This window comes from Puntigrus tetrazona, chromosome 3 (genome assembly GCF_018831695.1).
Source record: "Puntigrus tetrazona isolate hp1 chromosome 3, ASM1883169v1, whole genome shotgun sequence".
Taxonomy (NCBI): domain Eukaryota; kingdom Metazoa; phylum Chordata; class Actinopteri; order Cypriniformes; family Cyprinidae; genus Puntigrus; species Puntigrus tetrazona.
In genome coordinates this window covers 15,989,827-16,009,496 of record NC_056701.1, presented here as the reverse complement: position 1 = coordinate 16,009,496, position 19,670 = coordinate 15,989,827, and the positions used below count along the sequence as shown (strand labels likewise).

The following is a 19,670-nucleotide window of genomic DNA, read 5'->3' as shown; positions in this document are numbered from 1 at the left end:
AAGGTTGGGAAATACGTATGAAGGTTCAATTCTATGTAATGTACTTCATCCCTTTCTATACACGCTTGCGAGAAAGACCATCTTTGTCCATTTCCAAGTTGGTATATGTTTGTGAAAATGATCTTTCCAGCGTGAAGGAGAGGTCCATAAAGATGTGGTCTACTGAGTGTGATGTTGTATCTAATAACATTTTAGCTAGGGCTGCACATTTAATCGAAATTAAATGAATCGCGATTCGGCAAAGGCTGCGATAGCTGAATAAACAGAAGATTGAACTGCTTTCATTGATGAAAATATGGAATGGCGATAAAGAAGAGCGAATTAACATTGATTTAACGCAAATATATGGTTTATCTTCTCATGTATTATCTTTATAATAAAGTGTATTCATAATGCATTGTTAGTCCACATAGCCTTTAGCACTGTGTAGAATATTATTAAATAATATGTCGCATGTCTTATTCTGTGCAGGAAGTCACATCATCTCACGGAAGGATTTTATTTCAAACTAATGCTATTATATGTCTTTCGGACAAGAGGTTCATGTATGGGAAGATGTTTAATACATGTTGCGTTTTCAAATGCATCTCAGTCATTTATTACTCAAGCATTTACTTCTTTTACAGAGCCGTACTTTCATAATCACGCTAAACTAATGATTTATTAGCTATTTTGATTAATTGTGTAATTTTAGCTGATGAGAATGCGAAACCAAATACTCAAATAGATTGTACATTAATTTATATCAGTATATAATCACATATAATCATGACCGCACTTTGGCAATACATAGTAAATCATGCTTGTCAGTGTTTGTGTATTGGGGCAGTGTCATGAAAAGAGCGAATTCACAATGTGCGGGGGTCTATGGTGGTTACGGCCCTGGATTAAACCCATATGTATAGGATGCCTTTGTCACTCTTGCATTTCAGCGCACACAGTTCAAGTGGGTCAAGTCAAACCTTGTCAGTACTTACTACGATTGCATTATTTGAAACAGTTATATTTAGCTCTATTAGTTATTGTCATATTTTTGTCAACAAGTGGTTGTGTTTTCAGGAATCCAAATGCTTTTTGCCATATAGCGGGGACATAACAATCCAATACACCACAAGTGCTGTGTTTTCACATGTGCAGGACTAGAAGCACAGGCTTACTAATTCAGATCAGTCACAGTATGGGCATTATGTTTGGAGACCATGCTGTTCACTATCCGGCTCCGGTGTCAGCTGTTAATGCCTCCTGAATGCTCCATGCATATTTTGGCTGGTAATGCGCTCGACATCAGATGCTGGACGGCTGCCCCATTGACCACACTGATATGGAGCGCAGCGCCGTGACTTGGCCGGGCCCCACACAAAGGTCACCATTTCCCTTACGTCAGTCCATTTTCCAGCAGCACCGCCTGAAAACCTGCTGCCATCAGATCCCTTGACAGAGCTCATAATCCAGCCTCTATGATCTGTTTAATCCACATTCTTAACCAGTCAATAGAAGTCTTGTCCATGCTGTTTTTTTTTTTTCCTCTGGCTGATATTGACAGATGGGGTTGATAACATTAGAGTCCAGGGGTCTGGCATATTTCTTTGCAATCAAACTGTGCTGTTTTCTGGGCTTTTTGCCCATAACTAGATTGCAAAGTAAAATCCTTATCTCTCTTTTAAAGTCTCACACAGTCCGTTTCTCCCTATAAGCTTGTTGTGAGTTCTGGTCACTGGTGAGGCTTCAAATAGATGCCATCAGCATCTCAGCTGCAGTGAATGCTAGCCTTATTGGAGCACACAGCTTGGCTTACTGAAGCATAAACTTCTTAATAGTGCTGGTGGCAGAGAGAGCAGGCAAATGTCCATGTCTCTTCCTCTTATGTTCCTCATTATGTTCCTCGTGGCAAAAGCTTCACACTCAGCTGGAATAATGTCTTGCATTTTTATCAGATTCAAAGGATTGTGAAAGTGGTCTCATGCACTTATCATTTTTTCCAATACTTGGAATCTTAAAAATTAAAGACCTGTAAAAGGGAATTATTTTATTTTGCTTTTAAACAAACATTTCTTGGCCTGCTTTATGGGAAGCTTGGGTCATATTGCATTTTCTGTTTTGTAAATGTTATTCAAAACAATATGAAAGACTGATTGGTTTTTAATGAAGAGCTCGTTTATATGTAATGTGGATTAAAATTGGCATATTTATTCAAATAATTTTAAATTATGTATACTCTACTATATTATTTTATAGTTCCGTTTATCTCAAGTTCAAAAAGGTTTTTGTACATTGTGCCTTTGTATGCGATCCACTAATCTTTACTTTTAACATTATTTAGAACAATATATCTAATAGTATATATGTTGTTGTTTTTTACTTTACAAACTTAGGTTTGAAATATGATTGTGTTATTTTTCTTTGAAATAAATCGCATAAAAATAAATATATGTATTGTGCTCTGTTTTAAATGCAGTCCTTCCTTTAGTTCCTTTTCTAATCAAATACCCCTACTCAACTCTCTACACTTAGTACATTACTGAGTAAATCAGAAATTAAATCATTTCTTTAATGTCTTTAGCCATTGGGCAACGTTGTTAGATTTTTTTATTGTGCCACTGTTCTGAGGTACAGACTAAAATAAGTTGATATATAGCTTATATAGTAAGTATAAGTAAAATCAATGTATATATTTTCACTTGCCTACACTAGAACACTTTAAAAGTTCCTCTCTGTTTTCTCATGCAGAATTTAAATGTTGCATGTAAATGAGATTCTTTCTTTTCTACAAACCATGAAATAAAGTTATAATATTGATAAGAAAATGTAATATTGAGGCCCGGTTTCACAGGCAGGGCTTAGACTAGGCCAAGATTAGGCCATTGTTCAGTTAGGAAATTTCATTCAGTTTCAATTTCATTGTTGTTTTTTTAAAAACTTTTTTTATTGAAAACTGTTCAATACCACAATTAGTTGTGATTGTATTTTATCAGTATTATCTTGTATTTATTTTACAGAAACAATGACCAATGTCTCATTCACTACTGCTCCATAATTCTTAGTTTAATGTGACATATAATTAATTTTGATTATATCACGGCTCCAGTGAATGCTTGAATCTGATTGGCTGATGAATGTCCTAAGGTGTGCACACAGATATAATCTCTCTCTCTCTCTCTCTCTCTCTCTCTCTCTCTCTCTTAACTGTATCATCGGTTCAAGCCTTCATTACTATGTCTAAAATGATGATTTGGAATTAACAACAGAGGAGAGTATAAAGGAAAAAACCGGACCAATACCTTCAAATATATCATCTGATTGATGTCTTGAGGTGTGTCAACTAACTTGACTTCGGTCCATTGAATTAATAGAAAAATAATGGACACTCGATGTGCAGTTTTTCTAATAATTCAATGACCCTTTATCGCTTATTTATTACTTTATATATGATTTTAATGTTTTAGTTCTAGCATCAAAACATACTGATATTTTATTACAATTTTTGTCTTATGCTGTTTGAAATCATATCGCATATATAAATGTTCCTGTGAAAAATCTCTGCCATGTCATATAATACATTTTACTTTACAAATAGTCTGGCAAGTAAGCTGAAATATTTACTAGCCAAAGTCGATTCCGCTTCCAGTTTGCTGGTTGAGGGTTGCGGCCTGTAATTTTCAAGCAGTCTAAAAGACTATAAAGAATAGATTATTTTATTATATTTTCAGCTGTGCTTCATTAAGAATGGAGCAAAACTTTGCAAGACAGTGGCCTTCTTGAGTTTTCATATTAAAATAAACGAAATAAACTCATGTAAAATGAATTAATATGTAAATGAACGAATCGTTTCCTCCAAGGCCTCCTTGCCTCCAAAGGCCAATTTACAGTTAATACACTACATGCTTTTGCCTTGACTAATGCTATTAATCAACAGTGCCTCAGCTCTCAGTGGTTATTAGGCAGAGCTGATTGGGTTGTGTTCCTCATGTTTTTGTATGCACGCTCGCTTCTCCACGATATAACACACTGCATGCCAAGCACGGGAACCATTCTTATACAATTTCAGCCTCACTGAAGCACTGCATTGACAGGGGAGTGCCTTTTTTTTTTTTTTTTTTTCTCTCCAGTTCTTCCGTGAATTGCTTGGCGTCTCTAGACAGGCAGACCCGTGTTGCGTGGAAAGCCCACCTCGACTACAACAATTCAACAGTCTATAACTGTGTGAGAGAGGCCTGCCGCGTCATTCCCAGCGGCTTCGGAGTGAACGTGGTTGATAGTTACATTTTAGTTGTCATGTAAAGATATTCAGACCGGACACGCATGAGCAGCGCAGCCTCCGTAAACTTTTTTCTGCATTGTGCCACGTCAAATCCCCAAGCAAAGACACTTTGTCTCTTCTGTAATGAGATTGTGTCTTTTGAAAAATTTCACATCAGATTTTCTGACAACTGCAAATTGAATTTTACATGTCTATTTGTGAAAGTCATTCATCATTTGCTGTTGGCTAAACAAGCACTTTTAAATGATATTATGGCTTCAAAAATATGATTACAAGCATGAAATCTGAAGCATATTTTACATGTCGCTCTACTGTTTGGTCCCAGTGTTCAGAGTCGTAAAGATCAAGAATGAACTTTTGAAACGTAAGACGTGTGGCACCTTTTATAATGTGCCTTCTATAATGCAAATTCAATCACAAACGGAAAAAACAAACACGCTCTTTTGTTTTCAGTTCTTGAGATCTTTCAATAAACTGTCAACCACCCACTATATCCTAGTTTTCTCTTGCTTATTTGTTTAAGTAAAGCAACATACACTAACAAATAAAACCTTTGCTGCTATAAAAGGATTGAATTTCCAATGGAATTTTTTTTTCCATTTTTGGGAATGTTTTACAGAAACAGTCTTGTCAACAAAAAAAATCAGGGTGTCTTTTGTTTCACTTTTCATGTCAAAGAAGTGGAGTTGATTTGCTGTTAGAAACTGTTGGCATGTCTTTGATAGAAGACCGTTGTGGATCCCTACCTATGGTTGCTCCTATGGTTTTTATGGATGTGGATGTGATTGCAACTTTTAAAAATGGATTTGTGTGTGTGTTGTTGTCCACAAATAAATAAAATAAAATAAAAATAGAAATATAAAAATGAAAAATAATGTTTTTCCTCTTTCCAGCTGCTTTAAAACGGTTTTGCATTAACACTCCTGTCCAGAAATGGGCTCTCTCATCAGCAACAGAAAAGCAGTTGAGCTTGGCCACTTATACCGCTGGCCATCCTATTGCAATTTTAATGGGTTTCAATGGGACCAGCACCAGGTTGTTAGAGTGAATTTGCAGGGTACCACCACCTAAAAGTAATCCCAGTCTTGTCTGTGACCTGATCCCAGCATGGCCTTAAAACCAGGCCAGTTCACCCCATGCAGCAAAAAAACAAACAAATAGAAACCCCTTAGCTTTGAATTTCTGAGCTGGGTAGGCTGGTGTACACCAGGCGACTGGTGTGGTGTTTTCTTTAGTCAATGCTAATGCATTTTATGTTATTTTACATACATTACTGTATACACTTTCTTTTGTGAAATTCATTTTAACCAATTACCGAAGGCATTATGATTGAAGGAAATGTGATTTTATTTGCTTACATTTAAAAAAAAACCCTTCAAAATACCTTTTTTAGTTATGCATAAAATTCTAAATAATTAATTTTAACAATAGTTAAATTCTTAAGTTTATCTGTTTTTATTATTTATTATTTGTTTTTATTTATTTAACAAATTATATTTATTTTACAAAATTGGCTGTGAATTTAATGCCAGTATGATGCTACAATACTGTTAAATGCTTTTTTAATAACTGACTTGACTGTATATTTATTTATACAGTGTATATGTCCTATGTGTGATTAAGCTGCCGAGCATTTTATATATTTAGAGTCCCTCTTTATATTGTGTCCCTAATAGCTAATATAATAACTAGATGTGTACGTAGTATGTAACCACAGCGTAAGTGCACATTGGTACATAGTATCTAAAGCTCTAATGTTTGTGTAACAGATATTAGGGACACTTAATATAAAGCGGGACCCTAAAAAGGCTGAACTGCCATTTATAAGGATTAGCATAAAATAAGGTAATATTTTTCCAATTATACTGTTCCACTCAGAAGAATCCGTATATCCAACTAATAAACATTTTATGCTTTTGCTTTGCTTTTTTTCCTGTGAATTCTAAATACATATTGTCTAAAAAAAAAACAGTTAATTGCATTGCAGCATGTTTGTATACATCTTATTTGCTATAACTAAAGTACGTGTAAATCTTCATTGTACCAGCCAAGGGCCACCCTGTTCTCTGGATATTGGTATTGGCATCATTAAAAAAACCCATATAGCACATATAACCCACAGCAGCACATCTGCTTCCAATATAAATTTATCATGTTTCGTTGGCCATCAGAGGTTTGAGGTTTTCCAGCTTTCTACAAAAACTGTTTGACTGTCGTATATTAATAGAGACTAATGGGCTGCTTAGAAAAAGACTAAAGTAGCCAGAGAGGCTCTTTAGAGGAATGGCCTTTTGGCTTCCCGTACATTAAGGCGAGTCTTTGAGGGGTAGTTGAGTTGAGGTGCTATAATTATTGCAGAGAAATGGTAATTACTCAAAGTAAAGAGGGCGTTTGTGCTGACGAACGTGACTGTGTGGCTTTGGAGAGATATACTCTATTCTTTGAGCGAAAGAGCTGCTCTGATTCTCTTATCTGGAGTGGATTATTATTCCCTTTGAAACAAGGGGAATACAGTTAAGAAATGAGGACATATTCAAGTGATTTCGAGAAGGATTCCTCCAACGATGAGACGCCTTCGTGAAGTGACTTTGCTCGGAGTGACTGAGACTATCAAGTTGTTTCAGCTCATTGCGTTAGGTTGGGTTTGTTTTGGTGTAAACAAGATCAGGTTTCATATTTTACAGTAAATTGCTTCAGTAGTAGTATAGTGTGGTGTTTTATTACTATTATTGTTATTATTTCCCCATATAAACATCCTTTAGACCATATTTCTCGGACAGAGCTGTATTTTTTTTTAATTAGGTGATCACAGTCGAATAACATCCTGGATCACCAGCACAGTACTGTACAATGTTGAAGTGTTGAAAACACATTTCACAAGTTCATTAACATTCATGAAAATGAATTCTCTTCTCCCCAAGAGCAGACCATTTATATTATCTATCATTACTCATGATACCAAGAACCTAATTAACTACCATGGTCTATGTAGCTCCATTTCTGCAAAGTCAGGTTGGGTAAAGAAATTATTTTCCAATTTAATTTAAGAGGGAAAAGGGGAATTGTTCAAGACTGACATATACATATATATATATATATATATATATATATATATATATATATATATATATATATACATATATATATATATATATATATATATATATATATTATATTATATTTATGATTATATTAAACAAAAAATATATATAAAAAAAAATCGGAAATATATACATGCATGTTTTTGCGGTTTTACATAATTAACATTTGGACTGTGACATTTGACACTGGATTTCAGAGTTCCTGTTCTGTTTATTATTAGTTTTTGGTAAATTGTTAAATTCTGTTCCAAAGCCTTGTCAAGTCTCACAGATGGAAAATCAGTAGGTTAAATTATTATCGAGCAAATCATTTTAATCAGGGCTTGGAAGTCGTCCATAATGAATTATGCTGAAAGTCTTTGAAATGTCAGCTAGCACTTGAAGCCCCAGAGCAGACGGGTGCGCTCCATCGCGACCCACACAGGCTGCTGGGTTACTTAAGGAGCTGCTCGGGACTTGCCAGCAAACCTGGTTGCCTAGCAACCGCATTAATTCCCTTAACGAGGACAATTTGCATTGGGTGACTCCAAGGAAATTAGGTTTTGAAATTATACATTGTGTTATAGAAAATCAAATGTTTTCTTGTTTCTAGATCTAAATCAATTAGGATTGATGTGGAAATCTTTAAATCTTTATTTAAAATGTAACAGAAATTTCTTGATTATATAATAATAAAATTGTTGCGGTGGCAAATGTTTCGGTAATTTTTTTTTGTTTTGTTTAGTTTTTTTTTTTTGCACTTGAACGACAAAAAAAAAAACTAGAAGAAAAGTCAAATCTGATATAATTTCACACAGAACACAAAAAGTGAACTGGACAAAATTGTTGCCACGCTTAACTTAATATTTGGTACTTCCTTAAGATCTCTCCACAGGTGTTTTATGGTTTTTCGTGTCTGGACTCATTGCTGACCAGAACTCTCCAGCGCTTTGTTTGTAACCATTTCTGGGTGCTTTTTAAAGCGTGTTTTAGGTCATTGTCCTGCTGGAAGATCCATGATGCAGTTTTCTGACACTGGATATATATATATATATATATATATATATATATATATATATATAAAATAAATATTTGCAATTTCTTCATTTCTGCTTCAGATACTCATCTGCATTTAGGAAATGTGCTTCATGTTACAGTGTATTACAGCATTAAAACTGTCATTGCACTGGTCTCATTCTAGCCTCCTGCTTTAGAAGTTGCAAAAACACTGAAAAAACATCGCAAGAGACCGGATTGACATGGTTGAGGCTGCTGGGATCCACATATATCACCCACAGAAAGCAAAAGTGGCATCAGGAGTCCAGAGGGCAAGCACTCCAAAACCTTGTTCATCAAAGAGAATAGTGCATACTATCTTTTCTTCTGGTGCATAGTCTCACAACAACACAGCCTTCACATTTCTGATGAGGCACGTCTCGTCTCATTATTTAGTCACAGTGTTGTTGCGAACTCTGACACAACAAAGATGCCTCTCTGCCTTTGTACTACTGTCACTCTGTCTGCATCCCACAGCTAGCTGACAGTCTCAGGACCCAAAGTCGCAGCTGTCCCGATCACAGCCTGTCCACCGTGTCGCAAAGATGCCCTAAAATGTGACTGAGAAAAGAAAGCAAGATCAGATGTATACTTTTCGCATTCACCAGGACTTTTTTTGGTTCGTTTAGATTGATTGACAGTAATATTCACCGCCTACCGTCTAAGGAAGAAGACGGGCCTGTCCCTTCCCTTACAGCTATAAAGAAGCTTTTATAGCTGCCTTCCCTGTGAACTTGTAAACTTTGCCCGGTTTTTCCTCCAGCACTATTTGAGTTTAGATTTCGGTGATAGTAGCTGTAATAGTGCTGTGAAGCTTCCACAGTCCCTACAAAATGGAAAGAAAGATGCATAAGTGACTGTACAGAAGGCATTTGCATTGGTTTTGTTGCTGTAGACACTGCAGGATACAGGGGTTACCACGTGTGCTTGTATGGAAAGAATATTTTGTTCTAGTCTACATTTATCAAAATTGCATTCATTTTCAGGTCATGCTTTCTCTGAGAATTGAACCCATGACCTTGTCATCCCATGCGCTACCAGTTGCTGTTGATTTTTGAGAAAGGCCAAAACACCTGACTTGAAGCTTCTAGTAAGTTGAAATGAAAGAGGTGCCCTCCTGAAGAGCAGTGCGCATTTACTGCTAAACCGTATTTTAAAATGAGTTTAACGTGTACATAACAATAATGCATTATCCAATACACTGCTGTCAAAGGAGGCCATCTTGCCCCACTGAGGTAAGATGACCCTGTGTCATTTATAATGATTTATATATATATATATATATATATATATATATATATATTTTTTTTTTTTTTTTTTTTAAATATCTTTGTAGAATAATAATGTTTTGTGTGAATGCGTGAACTTTGACCCTAGTTATAATAATGATGACAATTGTATATTTTATATCCTATGTTTATTAATAGAGTTGTCATCATAATAACACAGTGAATTTTGATGTCATATTTCTGCAGAATTTACCTGTGGGCTATAATGAATAATGTATTTCGTGGAATTAAATAACTCCATGCTCCATGAATTATAAATAATTATTAAATAAAAAAATTAAACAGAAGTCAAGGGTCTAACTTAAACTAACATTTACCTAAAAATAACAAAAAAAAATCTATTGAATTGTTGTGTCCTCAAATTCTCCATTTTCCTTTTTAAAACAAATAAATAAAAACAAACTGGAGGATAATTTACCCTTAAATCTATTCAGGTTGCATAAATCAATAAAAATGTGTTAAGAGTAGGTATTTCTTTTTAAAGCGCTTCAAACCATTACCAAATGTCTTTTGTCTCATTAAACTCCTAATTTGCTGCTTATTAATAGTAAGTTAGTTGTTAAATTTAGGATTAGGGGTGAAGAATATGCAGAACGTGTGCTTTATAAGCCAATATGTTAATAATAGTCACATACCGTTTATAGTAGGGAAGTATGCAGCCCATTTTATCCAAATCCTCAAGACCTTAATTAGCTGGTTCAGGTGAGCTAGGAGCTAAGCTCTGCAGGAACATGGTCTTCTAGGACCAGGATTAGACTCCTTTAGGCACAGGAACCATTCATTTCCTCAAGTTCTCATGAATGATCCAACAAAACATCACCTGTCGTGCTCTGACTTGAGTTCTCCCCAACTGTATTGGTTCATTTATTTATTCTCTTTCTATCTCTCGGCACAAAAGTAACAATTGGTTTAATCTTGTGTTTGGTACTGTTGAGCCCCGGGTACATGCCAGGGCTCTATTATTTAGTAGAATAGCGTGGAACAAAGAGAATGAGGGGAAGTAAAGGCCCACATGGGTGCAGCAGTGTTTATTTATCTCTCATAGTTCTGCTGCTCTGCTGAGGTGTTCGGTAACCCTCACCCTGAAGGTATGCAATGCAGCTAATGAAAAAGACTTGGCGGTTTTTGATCCAGTAAAGGAGGCTATTTATTTCATTTTTATGGGGGTGGAATAAAAAGCATATGCATTAAAAGTTAGCTTTCTGGAGATAGTTCAAACCCTGGAGTTATGTGGTCTAGTGTGTATGGCGCTGCGAGAGGCACAAAAACCCCCATTTGATGTGACTTGAAAGTTGTGTACGGATGCAATGCGTTCGGTTGCTTTGTCGAACGGTATTTTAAGCAGAACTTTTTAGACGCGGAGTTGAAAAGGTTGGAGTTTCGGTGAGAGCTTTACCCTGTAACATTACCACAGTCTTCAATATTTAAAGGGAGAAACTATCTTGTTTGGACCTCTTTTCACCATTCTCTGAACCTGACGGAAATATCCCTTCAGACTCGTTTATATTTGATTGTCTGTATTGATGTGAACCTGAATATTTCATTGAAGGAAACTAAAGGAGATCCTTCAGCTGAGCTCTGCAGCTCGCCTCGGCTCAGATAATGATTAGGCAGATGTTTAGATTTATCTGCCATCCTCTTAAACAAACATGTTAGATGTTAAAGCATAATTAACCGTTTTTTTATTATAGCAGCCATGGGAACGACAGCTTTTACTTAGACATTATGAATAGTAGCCTACTAGAAGTTAGAAAATTGGCTATGGATTGGCCAGCGGGGATGTACGGAGAAGCAAAGAAGGTAATTTTTCACCATGAAACAAAAGCATATTCAGGAAAAACACAGCTTAAAGACAGATTTTGTAAGCGGTAACGTGCACCTGCCAAAAACATACAAGCTTTGCATTTTAAACAGTCTCTGCTGAGATTTTTTACACACTGATTTAGAAATATTAAAGGTTTTAAAGTAGGCATTTGTACGATTCGAAATAAAGTCATAAGTCATAAGTTTGTGTTGTTTGCACTGTTTCTAAAGCCAATGTCACGGTTGTATGTCATTCAGAAATCATTTGAATTAAGGTATTAAACAGTATATAGTATTTTAATTCTGAGTACAACAACGTAGAATTCAAATAAATAGAAATAAAAATATATTTTAATATAAACTGTTTATTTTTATAAAGCCTGAATATTCAAAGGTTTATAGTCTTAGATAACAATAGATTGGTAGATTGGTTAGAAAGATAGATTTAAAATGGAAAATTTTGAATTGCACTGCAATCATACTGAACTGTACTATGGTTTGTTGTTAATTGTACTATAGTTGGATTTGAACTGCTATTGATTATGTATATTGTGTTTATAGGAGTTGGTTCTGGCCAGCACAGCACAGACCAGTGGGGCCGGTTGAGTTTGAGTTCTGATAGGCCATTAGTCATGATTCCCGTAGTCATAGGGTTGAGTCGGGTTGAGGGACGGATGAGGCAGCAGGCTTATCTCCACTTGTACATCTCAGCCTACAAATGGCCAGCACATTCATCACAGAGTGGAGACTGCAGCGGACTGTTGCTTTTAATGGATATTAAGAAAGCAGACGCTAGAACCGCTAGAACTGTGGCCTGGATATGGTCTGGCAGAGAGATTTTCTGCTGTCATTGCATTCACACCATTGATCATCTGGGCTCCGGCTCAGCTCCATCGTGTTTGTGTGAAAGTGTCTCAGCGTGCTGTGATACATAGCAATGCCGGAGAGAGAGAGGAGAGCAGACGTCACTGCATTTCTTGTCTTGGTCTCGTCTTATTAGCTCTTCTCTTAATGCTTCTTCTTATTTCCTTTCATATAGTCAAATACAAAAAAATTAAAAATAAATATATATATATATATATATATATATATATATATATATATATTATATTTGCCTTATCTCCACCCTCCTTCGTCATCTCATTTTGTGTCCACCCCTCGTCTCATCTTGTCTTGTCTTGTCTCGTCTCGTCTCCTTCCCTTCTCTGCTCATTATCTGACCTCACCATCCCATCTTCTTTAATCTTTTTCTCATTTTGTCCCCTCCCCTTCTGTCTTATCTCATCTTTTCTAATCTTTTTCCTCATGTTTGTTTTTTCACATCTCTTCATGTCTCATCATGTTGCGTTACCTCTGTTGCTTCTGCTAACCACTCGTCGTCTCCTCATGTCTCCTATATTCTCATTTTATTAATTTCTCACTTTATAACTTAACACTGAACACTTTAGACAGCATAAAAGTTGGTAAGCAGCAGAATTTGGGAGGAATTAGGGAGTCTGTTCTGTTGAGTTGTGAGGGGTCAGGTTGAAGGGACAGGGAGATTTGGGGATGTTCTCTTTTTGTAGTTTGGGTTAAATTCCTTAGAGAACACACAGGGAGGTCTAGGCTTCTGGTTCAGCAGCTTTCAGAGAAGCTGTGCTTCATCTGCGCTTTGTACGTGTTTTGAGACATGCGTATTTCCATTCAGAGCGTAGCAAGGGAAAAGGCTCGACTCATGCCCGCAGACCACCTTAGGCATCTGAGCCCGAAACAAGAAAATTGCCATGACCTGATTTCCTTCACTTTGAGCATTTATTTGTTTGATCCTGGGGCTAAATGGGAAAAGCAGACATAGTGTCACTCTCTATGGCCTCCTGTATGGCCCTGAAGCTACTTTCCCAAGTTCTTTTACTGTTTTATAGTGTCACATAAACAGACATTTGCACTTGTCTTTTTTTCTCAGACTCCCAGCATATTTTCTGGCATGATAGTTTGCCTATATTCTTACTTTCAGATAGACTTTGATCTCTTCTTTTGCGGCATCACTTAGAGGCACGCACAACGTATTCCATGGTTCCGACATAATTCCGGGTCATGACGCCTCGAGGCAGCGGTGCTTGCGTCTCTCTGCCTGCTCCTGGGCATCAATGTGGTAAAATTTTCTGTCCTCAGATGTGGGTGGGAGAAAGTTTTCCAAGGCCCGAGAGCATCATAAATCAAAACGCAACGTCAGATCCACGCAGCTGGGCTCCCAGGAACTAGAAGCACAATATGAGTTGCTGACATTTTAATTACTTTGTCATGCATCTTAGACTGGTAAGCCTATTTTGAGAGTGTAATTTATGGCAGTAAATGAAAACAAATATTCTCTAAACCATCTTTCTGAAAGCCGGTTCTTGCCATGTTGATTAATGTAATATCTCTCTAGCGGTCTGTCCAGTGCCCAAGAGAATTAGGTTCTGGCCCTTTTCCGACACGCGCAAATTTTGTTACAATTCAGAGGCTTTTGGACGCGAACACACTGAAACGGCAGGTAAACAATATGCAAAAACTCTCAGAAAGTAATTCATCTTCAATTATGCCTGTGACTTTTTTCCCCCTCAGAAAAAGTCATTTTTCTTTTAGTTTTCAAAATAGAGGTGATAAAAAATTATTAAGGCGTGATTGTCAGAGCGTATCTCAGAAAATTGATCTTTAGATTTGATTCCCCTTTATTGGAAATGGCTGGCCGGTTAAATTGGTGCTTTTTAGCCTAGTGGGTGCACAGCCTTTTCGACAAATCGAAACGGTCGCCCTCTTTGAATATTTAGATTACCTGGGCTTCCCGGCACCTTTCCTAAGTGGATTAACATTTCACGTGGCTCCCAACCTGCATTTTTAATACGTTGTGGGCTGATATCAAAGAGTCCTCGGGGATCAGAAACAAGCATTCCCATTATCTTTCCCCGCTGTGCTTTGTTTACCAAACCCCGAGCAGGGGCCATTCATCTAGACAATTGTAATGGAATCCAAACTAGCCGGACTAATCATAAAATCACTTTATACACAGGGCGCATCGATTTCGCTCGCGGCGTAAACCAGGTAAACGTTCGGACCCCCGCTCTCTCCGCTGGCAGCGTTACACAAGATCACACATGCTGCTATTAGGCCCTTAAATCATCATGCAGGTGAGCTGTTTATGTACACATCAGCTCGGAGCCTCTGATGCTTGCCAAGCCATTTCAACCGATGCATATTTAATAATTAAAAGTCTATCAAGGCAGGCCGCTCTGACCTTTCGAAGCCGCCAACGACATCTGTGAAGGGTGCCTTTATTTCCCAGATGCAGCCCAGCCCGGATCCGCAGCCAGGTGTCAGGGTGCAGACAGCGATGTAATGCATCCTCATCAGCGGCCGCCAATCTCCATCCCTCGCAAGAACCCCCTCCCCACCCAAGCAGCAACTTTTGATGGATCTCTTTATGTTAATCTGCACTTAATCATGAAACAGCAAACGGAGAACTAAGCAGAACCGAAGCTCGCTCTAATTACACGTCAATAATACTCGGCGAGGAAGCGCAGACAGCCCTCTTGTTCCTACTTCTGCTGCATTTATTTTTTGCATTCGTCTATTTGCAGACTTCTCCGTGACTTGACAATCTTTTGTAGGGATCTGTCTTGGAAATAGGTAATGACTGCGGCGCTTGTACTCGCGGCGTGTAGGAAGACGCTACAGGTTCCGCGGAGCCCAAAAACTAATCATAAGTTTCAAAGCATCCCCGAGCCGTGCTCTGCCTCTCAAGGGCTTCTCCGCGGTGGTCACGCCTGAGCAGAAAATCTCTTAGACAGCAGTGATGTGTAATTGAGGATGTCATCAATTAATCAAAAAACGAGGGAGGAGAAAGACTATGCATGAGGAGTAGGAGTCAGGGCTGGAGATACGCAATCCGCGCAGGCTTTCATCTACGGGAATAAAAAGAAAACAATTCCATCCAGCCTACGTGGAGTCGCAGGTTATCAAAGCGCCATGTTCGAGCGCTGGTTTGAGATGGTAATTTTGCCTTAAAGAGGCACAGGGAAACTGACACCTGAATAAATTGACGGTGATGCACATCTGCCACTAAGTGTCTTCCTAAAAACTCTGGATTGATGGATGGAGTGTGACATGTTCTGATTAATCATTAGCACGATAGTATAGCTCTGACTTCTGAGCGAGATAAACCCTTATTAACCCTCAAAGACCGAGACTGCCGTGGCTAAAAATAGCTATTGTTCTTAAATGTTTAATAACTTTTGAACCGCTAATCCTATCTGAATTCTTTAAAAAGTTATGTGAAGCAGAGATTTTCTGCTTATTGGAGATATGACATGTCTCATTTGGATATTCAAATACGTTTTTCTTAAAATTCTGTAAATTCATTAAAAGGTTCTCTTGTTTATAATGATCTATGCTGACTGCTAGAATAGGTCTGAAAAAGTGCAGGCTCTAAAGTTATAGTTCACAAAAATGAAAATTTTGCCATCACTTACTCACCCTCGTGTTGTTCAACGTCTTTTTTTTTGTGGAACACAAAAGAAAATATTACAAAGGAAATACCAGTTGTTTTTTCTTTACAATTACTGGAGCAAAGCGTTTTCAAGGAACCTTAAGGTCACAAAAAGTATTGTGAAATTCATAAATTGATGTTTTGATACACTAAAACCATTTTCTGTGAAATAGTTCAAATGATTTGTTCTTTGAAAAAAGATAACTCACAAAGAATCTTTAGTAACACTTTACTTAAAGCTTTAAAGAATCTGTATAATGCAGTATAAAGGGTTATTAAAGGCTATAATGCATTGTAATTGTTTATAATGTGCACTGTAAATAATTATAACTGTATTTAAAATGCATAGTTTAACAATAAATTGATAGGTGTTATAATCTATTAACTGTCGTTACAATTATTCATGCTATTGTACAATGCATTATAATATGCATTACAAGGCATAATTAATGCCTTACAACTTTTATAATGCATTATACAAAGGCTTAAAGTAAAGTGTTACCAAATCTTTTCAACTATTACATAAAATGTATTACAATTATAAAATAATTATTTTATCAAATTGGATGAAAATAGAAAAGCCAAGTCATATTGTGAACTATTGTTATAACTCGTTTCTGTTTTGTTGTATTTTGGAATGCAGTTGACTCCAGTGCTGGCAAAGCTGAATTTTCTGAGCCATTACTCCAGTCTTCAGTGTCACATGGTGTATTTCACAGTCGAAAGCATTTGTTTGTGATTCATGTCAAATGAACTGTTTTTGTAATATCTTTTAGGAGCCTTCTGTGGACATTTTCAGTGAATTCTTCCACTGTTTTCACTTTTTCCCAAGCCTTGGTCTCAACAAACATCTCCGTCATTTAAATACTCGCCCGTAGGTTTATTCCCACCGACAGCGGTATTTCTGTCCGTAATGACCCTTACCGCTCATTGATTCTCAGCTTGTGTCAGAATGAGGGATCAGGTACATTGAAACCGCTCAGGGCCCCATGAAATTCCTCTACGGCAGACGCGTCCCCGTCAAACCCAGGGCGCAATGAGTTCACGGCAAAGCTAGTTTTATGGAGCCCAATATACATCAGTTAAGCACTAATTAAAATGCTGTCACTCTATTGCGATAGTGGAATTTGTTAGGGTACCAGACTAATTGTCAATAATGGTTTAACATAGCTGTATTTCATTCGCTTTGTTACTCTCCACAGAGCCATAACGCTGGAGAACCAGCTAGTGGTGCTCGCCACGGCCGCGGCGGACGCCGGGAGGTACTACGTACAGGCTGTTAATGAGAAGAATGGAGAAAACAAGACAAGCCCATCCGTTTACCTGAATGTGGCAGGTAAGTTGGGGGGGGGGTGAATCCCACTAGATCATTTCTATTACCCTGCAGCTAATGTCACATGGCCAGCCACTGATGCAGCCCAGACAGAACTATCGACCAGGCGTGGGAGTTATGGCCTTCGGTTTGTCCACTGCCTCTTTTGTTTTTGCCCACATGTTGTAGGCGCAGTTTAACACGCTCGCTTCTGAAGCGCCTGTAGGCTCGCATGCAGATAACCTAATTTCCCTCAGGGGGGCGTTTAATGCTGCGCATTCATCAGAGAGGAAGGGCATCAGTGGAATGACACACAGAATCTGTTTGTTCCAGTGACACACTTGGATCTGCCAGCTGAACGTTGTTTGGTTGCTCTCGTCGTAGCTGCTTTGGCAGGTTCTACTGAGCGTTGCCGGCTTTCACAATACTAATGTGCATGTCCCATTCATGCTTCCACAGCCAGTGGTGATCCGTCAGAAATGGCTCAAAAATGTAATCCAATTAATTGTTGGTTTAATCAATTAACCTACTAATCTATGGAATGTTTATCAGGCGTTCTTCATCAGTCGAAATGTCGAACGTACTGTAGTGTTATTTGCTTGTATCTAAAATATGGCCAAAGAGGTGAGTGGGAGTAGAAATTAAATTAGCTTGCAGCAGGAATAACCAGTCATTATCAGAGTACCCTTTCAAGCCAATTAGCTCTTTGCTATTGCTTTTGCTATAGTGCATCATCAAGCCCTGCTTGCGGGAAATGCAACAGGTGAAGAGAGACTTCCAGTTTTAGGCAAAAGAGGAGATGAAATGCATATTATTAAAGGATCTTAACCAAATGATTAAAAGACAAGGCCAGGTGTTGCATAATAAGGGAGCAGAGTCCATTCATTTACAAAAGTTAGTTATTTTTTTTCATATTGTCAAAGGTTTAAGGTCAGTATAGTTGCAATAGTTTTGTTTTTGAGAAAACATAAAATAATTTAGTAAGAAATGGAAAATATTATTACAGTTTTTAGTGTCATTAAGAGTTTTTAGTATCATTACTCCAGTCTTCAGTGTCATGTGATCCTTCAGAAATCTTTCTGCTATACTGATTTGCTTTAGAAAATTTTTCTCATTGTGTTGCTTAATATTTTTTTAATTATTATTCTGGCATGCTGTTAAATGCAATCTCAAATGCATTCGTACTGAAAATTATAATTTTGTGATGCATAAATGTGATTATTTTAGTGCTAATTTATAAAATGGGGAGCACAAAATGAGCACAATATGAGCACAAGTATATTTGTAGCAAAAGCTAAAAAATACATTGTATGGGGCAGAATTAAAGATTTTTCTTTTATGCCAAAAATCATGAGGATGTTAACTAAAAATCGTGTTCCATTATGATATTTTGTAAATGTCTTACCGTAATTATATCAAAACATATAATAAGTAATATGCATTGCTAAGAACTTCTTTAGCAATTAGCTTATTGGTAACATCCAGAATGTTGGTGCATCCCTAACTGTAATACAGTCTTGGCATTGTCAGCGATTCCCTCACAAGCTGTGGGTTACATCATTGACCTCTGGGAAATGGCAGTGAGCTACAATTTGATGTGAGAGGAAGGAACATGGAACTAGCATTATTTTTTCAATACCAGATGAAACCAACTTGATGATTTGAGGAGTATAAATGAGCAAGAGGCTAGAGGCCTCTAATAAAAAGAGAGGCCGGCGCTGAGCTGCTACGCCAACTGCAGAGTTAATAATTCAATTGAATTATGAGTTTTAATATCCTGATGAATGGAGTGCATTTAAACTAGTCTTCAGTAAAAGCCTTTAACGCGGTTCTCTTCATTTGCTTTTCAACAGCTCCAGTTTTCAGATTATCACACGAGATGATTAGCGTCGAATCTGTGAATGCGGTACAGATAACGTACAATTGTGTTCATCGTAATGAGCGTGTATGAGTGTGTATAGCTCTGTCAGAAACAGGGATTTGTTAAGTTGCGATGATACTTTTTTTTTTGGACGCCGTTGAAATTAAGCAGTTAATTAATTTCCCCATTGAAGTGCTAATTCCCCTGATATTTGAGGAACAATAGAGCCGAGCCCAGATGAAGGGGTCTATCAGGTGACTGCACTGTGGCATTTGTGCCCGACGTCTCATTCTACTCTTCACGTTCTCAGGAAGTAAACACGGAACGACACAGACAGCAAAATAAAGAGTATCCGGTGGGAAGCAGCCCCCTGAAACCCTTTTTAGTTACACTTACAGACGGCAGATGAAAGCTTCTACTGCCCTTAATGTGCGTTAAGTACAATTTAAATGTCAAGACTGCCCTTGTGGCATTTCCTGCTTTTCAAAAATTAGCCAGCATTCACCT

General features: G+C 37.5%; 1 protein-coding gene across 4 annotated transcripts in view; it reads left to right on the top strand.

Annotated features, from left to right (window-relative positions):
• sdk1a (sidekick cell adhesion molecule 1a) overlaps positions 1-19,670 on the top strand; it is a 245,019-nt gene that overhangs the window by 123,662 nt on the left and 101,687 nt on the right. For all 4 annotated transcript variants that reach the window (XM_043234647.1, XM_043234648.1, XM_043234645.1 and 1 more), the window contains exon 5: positions 17,193-17,326. In XM_043234647.1, the coding sequence (XP_043090582.1) occupies positions 17,193-17,326 (134 nt within the window). The remainder of the gene's footprint in view (positions 1-17,192; positions 17,327-19,670) is intronic.